This window comes from Limulus polyphemus, unplaced genomic scaffold (assembly GCF_000517525.1).
Source record: "Limulus polyphemus unplaced genomic scaffold, Limulus_polyphemus-2.1.2 Scaffold1824, whole genome shotgun sequence".
Classification (NCBI taxonomy): domain Eukaryota; kingdom Metazoa; phylum Arthropoda; class Merostomata; order Xiphosura; family Limulidae; genus Limulus; species Limulus polyphemus.
In genome coordinates this window covers 4,737-11,715 of record NW_013667434.1, presented here as the reverse complement: position 1 = coordinate 11,715, position 6,979 = coordinate 4,737, and the positions used below count along the sequence as shown (strand labels likewise).

General features: G+C 35.4%; 1 protein-coding gene across 1 annotated transcript in view; it reads right to left on the bottom strand.

Moving 5' to 3' along the window:
- Positions 1 to 6,211, bottom strand: part of LOC106465062 — a 134,332-nt gene extending 128,121 nt beyond the window's left edge. Inside the window, exon 1 of the mRNA XM_022392876.1 lies at positions 6,043 to 6,211. Within this exon, the coding sequence (XP_022248584.1) occupies positions 6,043 to 6,196 (154 nt within the window). The 5' untranslated portion in view covers positions 6,197 to 6,211. The remainder of the gene's footprint in view (positions 1 to 6,042) is intronic.
- Positions 6,212 to 6,979: the final 768 nt, after the last annotated feature.

Sequence of the window (6,979 nt, the reverse complement as noted above, 5' to 3'; positions counted from 1 at the left end):
AAAGTTATCGAGATTGTGAATCGCCGTGATTTATAGCGTATATTATAAAAGTTGTTAAGTTTAAATTGACGAGAAACGTACTAATTGTAGAACTTCTGTGTACTAAAAGTTTGTATGGAGGAAGAATAAACTGGTTTAATCAAGAAAGGACTTGTTTCACTGAAGATCATTGGAAAGAATTTCTACCAGAAACAAACAAACAAGCAGATACGTAACAATACCATTTTGATGAACAATCCAAGCCATCCCTACATAGGCAGTGCTACCACCTGCCTGATTATAACACCTCCACAACTGCAAATTAGTTTGTTACCAGCATATCGTGACTCAAACTTTGGACTATATAATCCGCTGCTAGGCACAGTAACCACTAGGCCATGCCCGGTCTTTTTTACCAAAATGTAAGAAATTATATGTGTATTCTTAATATAAAAAAGACAACTACATGCAACGCCTGGAAAAAGACTTCACCCCTACCAATAATGTCACATTTTGGTGAAATACAAATAATGTAAACAACTTTATTAATGAACTTGTTTTTATTCAAAACTCTAATGATCAAATTTAACACCGTTATATGTGAAGGAGGTTGAATGTCAGCAAAACCTGCAAATAAAATATATAAATTGAAATTTACTGATTGCATAAGTATTCAACCTCTAAATCAGTACTTGGTGGAAACAATCGTGGCAGCAATTATCTTTTTGGATAGGTCTCTACCAGCTTTGCACAATGGAATGGTGTAATTTTTGCTCATTCTTCTTGGCAAAATTACTCCAATATTGACAAGTTCGTTGGGATCGTTGATGGACTGCAGTATTCAAGTCTAGACATAAATTTTTCATTGGATTCAAGCCAGGACTTTGACTGGGCCACTCCATAACATCCACTTTCTTTGTTTGAGACCACTCCAGTGTGGCTTTGGCCTTGTGCTTCGGATGATTGTCCTGTTTAAATGTGAATTTTCGACCCAGTTTTAGATTCTTGGCTGACTCAAGCAGGGTTTTCTCTATGATTCGCCTGTACTTTGTACCATTTATCTTCCTCTTCTTTCTGACAAGCTTCCCAGTCTCTGCTGATGAGAAGCATACCATAACGTGATGCTGCCACCACCATACAAAAATGATTAAGATATGCCTACAATGAGAAACCCTCTAGTGGCTCAACCGTAAATCTGAGTGCTCGTAACACAAAATCGGTACCCTTTGTGGGTACAGCACAGATAGCCCATTGTGTAGACTTGTCCTTAACAATTAAAAAAAATTAAAATAATAAATTATATTATATACATTTATTTTTATAAAACTGTTAATTATAAGAACAGTGTTAATTTTCAAAGTCACTGTCGACTCCACAGTGTCATCCCTAACCAGCTTCCTGATTACCCGGCTGCTTAGTTTAGAAGGGCAGCCTGATCAGGATAGTGACTGGGTCTTAATAATGGAGTTCACCCTATTCAAAGGTATAATCAGCGACTTTGAAATTTTCTTGTAACCTTCTCCTGATCTGTGTTTCTCTACCACTTTATCCCAGACTTGTTTAGAAAGTTCCTAGCTCTTCATGGTTGGTTTGTTGCAGCACTATACGAGTTGTGGCTTGAACAGATGCATTTACTCTGAAGTCAAGTTAAACCACTTGGATTACACACAGACAAAGACCATTACACTAATTTTGCGACATTGCAAACAAGATTTTTTTGCACCTAAACTAATTTAGGGTTGCCGTTGCAAAGGGGTTGAATACTTATGCAATTAAGAATGTTATAATTTTCTTTGAAAATCTAACTTACATAATATCAGTGTTTTTTAGCTTTTTCGGTTTGGAGTAGATTGTGTAAATTCTAAATATAAAGTCGCATTCGAAAGTTTCATGACTGCAAGCTCAGACGGCAACAAAATGTGGAATCTTTGCAGGAGAGTTAATACTTTTGTAAGGCTCTGTATATGTACGTACGTAGTTTTTAAGTGGCTTAGCGTTAAGTCTGTGGGCTTACGACGCTGAAAATCAGGTTTCGATACCCATAGCGGGAAGAGCCCATTGTGTAGCTTTGCGCTTAACAAAAACCCAACTTGTGCAATATTTTGGTTATTTGGTAGATCTTACCCATTCTCGCTTGAAACAAATATAAAATACGCATAAACAAATTAGTTAGAGATAAGCAAGGCTTAACGATACGTTTAAGAACTTTTAACGATAAAAATCAGATTTCGATACTCGCGGTGGGCAGAGTACATGTAGCCCGTTGATTAGTTTTGTGCTTAATAACCAACCTTTAATAGAGCCGTTAACTGAGTATTAAAAAATAAATATCCAGTAAATCTAAATGTCTACTATCCTATTTATAATAACATTTAAAGTTCTGCCCAATACAGTTTTGTGGCTGAGATTTCGGGTTATACGACCTAGTATTATGTGTCAAGAAGCATTGATAAATAAAATGCATTATAAGTACTGCATAACATTGTCCCATCCTTAACTGTTATAGTACTTTAAACATTCTTTATGTTTCTTTAACTTGTTTTGCGATCAAATGTGTTATTGTATTTAATTTCCTTGATCGTTAATATGCTATTCTCTGGTGAACTGAATCCAACATGTGGTAGTTGATGATTCTATCACACTCACTTCATCTATCTATTAAATTCATAGCCAGTGACAATTTTATCCCTCACAATGAAGTGCGATCAGTAATTCATATTAACTCTTCATGATGACCACACACGAGGTCCAATACCATTTTCAGTTTCCTATCAAATAGAAGTCGTGGCTGGAGAGCAATCCATATGGGTATATATTTAAACAACACATGCCACACGTTCTTCTTCAAATCATCAACATCGAACCCAGTAGAATAATACAAGTGTTCTTTGTACAAAATGTTCTTACTATCTAGGTGTGGAGCTGTCAGAAGATTGCGGAGGAAACAAACTGCTTCTGAATGAAGCAGTCTTAACAATATCGACTCGGAACAATGCTTCTTAATGAAGCAGTCTTAAGAATATCAACTCGGAACAAAGTGCTTCTGAATGAAGCAGTCTTACCAATATCAACTCGGAACAATGCTTCTGAATGAAGCAGTCTTAACAATATCAACTCGGAACAAAGTGCTTCTGAATTAAGCAGTCTTAACAATATCAACTCGGAACAATGCTTCTGAATGAAGCAGTCTTAACAATATCAACTCGGAACAAAGTGCTTCTGATTCGGTGACGAGGAACCCACTTTGAGACTAATAATGGCTGGAGACGGCTATTAAAAGTGCTTCTGAATGAATCAGTCTTTACAATATCAACTCGGAACAAAGTGCTTCTGAATTAAGCAATCTTAACAATATCAACCCGGAACAAAATCTCCTGAATGAAGCAGTCTTAACAATATCAACTCAGAACAATGCTTCTGAATGAAGCAGTCTTAACAATATCAACTCAGAACAATGCTTCTGAATGAAGCAATCTTAACAATATCAAGCAATGCTCTAAATAGTCACATTGGTCAGTGATTCTCAACCTTTTCTTTTCTAGCATCAAATTTGTGTCACGGAACTTATCACAGCATTCATTATGAAAAAATATTACTGCAATACTATATCAACAATTCCAGACAGAGTACGTATGTTTAACGCAGCTATATACCCACACACATACAAAGCATGGAAAATTTCTCGAGCCAATTACCCGGTCACACACGCACATATAACGAGAAGCGTGCTCTTTCAAATAATAAAAGTTTTCATGACTCCAGCACCTGTTTGTACCTAGTCTAACTCACTAATTTAAAGCAATACAGTGACTTGCTGTTATGTTGTGTAATTATGAAACCCGCTATACTAATAAGGAAATATGATGTTGTCGGGTTGTAATTATGTGACTAGTATGTATTTACGCATCATAATATGCGGAACTCATACATTCCGCGGAACCCAAATTTCTCGCGTCACCCCTGGATGTCTGTCGAGGGACCTGAGGTTTCCGCAGAAACCCGGTTGAGAAGCACTGGCCCAGGTCGCAGGTGTTGCTGATTGGGTGGTGGGTAAAAGGTGAAATAGCACATTTCTTTATTGTGCCACAAGGTGCAGGTTAATAACTATGACAACGATTAGTATCCTATCTTCACAGTTATGCCGTAAGAAGTGAATTTCAATAAAACGTTACATATATTATCATATAATTCGATATTAGTATTTTTGTATTTTAGATTACTTGTAAGGCTTCCAGTAGGGCGGTTTGCTCGCCTTTTTATAACATACTGACCCCACCCGGTAGTTCAGCGGTAAATGTCAAGGCTTATAACGCTAAAAATAGGGTTCTGATACCCGTCGTTGGTAAAGAACAGATAGCCTGTTGTTTAGTTTGTGCTTAACAACAAACAAACCATAACATAATGAGTTGACAGACTTTACGTCATCCTTAATGTGATTACTATATGTAAAGACGTTTGGAACGGATTAATGAACAATCATAACATTATTTGTCAAATTTATATATTAGGTGTCGAAACATAAAATATGGAATATTTTAAACATTGTTTTATTCGTTATGCAATGTTGCCGTAATATACCGTAAATGTTAGGTTATGTTAAGTATGGGTTCGCCTTCCGTCATCGTAAAAAAACAATATATAAAAAAAAATAACTCGCGCACTGTATTCTTGGACCGTGGGTGCGTTCTAAGAATAACGTTTAAATCTCATTATTCGGTCTGCTAAGAATAGCAGAAGAGTTGGTTGTGGGTGTTGTTGATTGGATGCTTTCCTTCTAGTCTATTATTTCAAAATTAGGGACGACTTGTGCAGATAGCATGAAATCAAACAAATATTCCTTTCATTGAACTGGTTTTTTCATTGTAATTTGACGTAACACATTAGAGTTATAATTTTTAGTCAAAGCAGTAAACAACTCAATAGCTGTTCTTCCTATCTGTATTCACTGTTGACCAAACATGTCTGAATCACGAGGAACTTTTCTTAATGTCTGTACCACTCAGAAAAAAAAAATGTTCTTTGTGTCAATGCAATGTCTTTCTAGTAGATAATAAGCATTCATTATGAAAATGTGTTTTTTTCTAGCTTCAGGCTATCTAAATTTACGTTATCATCTATATAAACATAATAGTACTGTCTGGCGTATGTCCATGTAACTACTTCGTAGGGTGTAGATGGGTCTTCACCAAATTTGACATGAAGGTTCACCTCTACTTCATTTGATATGAAGGTTTGTTGGGTCTATGGAAGGGTACATGCAAATTTGCCGTTTCACATTTTGTGATTTTGCAGTTTTTAGGAGCGTTTATTACAATTATATATAAGAGAAGCAATTTTTCATGTCCTAAAATAAACTTTCATTAATCATGAATTTACATAACTTCCGTCCAGGGGACGGGTACTCCAGATAGTTTGTAGTCTGATCTCCTGATCGGAATTTAGGTCTTGTGACCTAGGAGGGTCAGGTACTCTGAGACCTCTTCCTCCCTAGTTTGTAGTACACTTCTACAAATGTAACGTTTGAATTTCGCGCAAAGATACATGTGGTTATCTGCGCTAGCCGTCCCTAATTTAGCAGTGATAGACTATAGGAAAGGCAGACAAGTAACGTCATCCACCACTAACTCTTGGATTACTTTTCTCTCCAGTAGTGGGATTGGCTATCAAATTATAACGCCACCACGACTGAAAAGGCGAGCATGTTTGGTGAGACAGAAATTCGCTAAGAGTGGGAGTTAAGGCGCTTAACTCCCACGCCATTAGAAATTTATGAGAAAACCCATAAAATCACAAATAAAAACATAACTTTAGTGGTCGTTAGCTCTGATTTCTAAGTAATAAATTTCAATTCAACATTACTTTTTGAGCTCTAAAACTAAAAGTTCACAAACGCGACTGATAACTAAAAATAATTTCACATACAATAATTAAAAAAAGGGGGGAGACCTAAAATTTATATTATTGCAATACATAACTCGCACTCTTACTAAGTATACTTATTATTCTATGACAACTTTTTTTTTTCGGGAATTCCAAATAAGAGTATTATTTCACTAGACTTACTCAATATCTGTCCATATCCTTTCGTATCAAACACTTTTTTGGGCGTGAGTAAAATTCTCTGACGACAAGAAAATAAAATCCCCAAAGATGCCAGCCGTTCAAGAGAGAGATTTAACTGTAACTTATTAATTCCTGTTTTCAACCATTTCACCATTAAATATTCTGGACCTCTTCATCAACTGTACTGATATTTCGCCCCCATAACTTATACTATATACTGTATAGCCTTCCAGTCATGGCTCTACCGAGTGTAAGAAAAAAAAAAAACGCATTTCCTGTAACATGCGATAACAACTAAACGGTAATCTCACAATTATCTTATCATTGGCTTTTTATTTGCTGTACCTGCGTGTGTGTGCATTTGGTTGTTTAAAACTAACTCGTAATAAGAATTTTGTCATAAGTTTTTATCAAAAGCATTGTTATTTTCTACATACTTGTGTATCGAATTTGTGATGTCAAATATTACTTCAACTTATATTTATTATAATTTGTAAGTTTTTCAAATAGAAAAACATTTCAAAAGAGATAAAGTGTATGTTATATTTTGGGAAATATCAACAGAAATCATCTGAAACATGATGGTTCTTTGCATTTACGTAAATATATTTTAATTTATGAATAATTTGATTCTCAAATTTCTACAATCATAAATCATTCTTTTGATTGTTTTTTCTTCTACAGATAATTTGTTAAGTTCTTATGTTGTAAATGAAAATCACCTTTAACCTTTAACCTTTGAGATTTGTGTACTTTTATTAGCCTAGTCAATGTTTTAAGACAAAATATCCTGCTCTCTGGTGGTTCAGTGGTAGGTCTGAAGGTTTATAACACTACAAATAGGGTTTCGATACCGGCGGTAGGCAGAGCACAGACAGCCCATTGTGTAGCTTTATGCTTAACAACAAACAAACATCATAATCATTCCTGATTATAA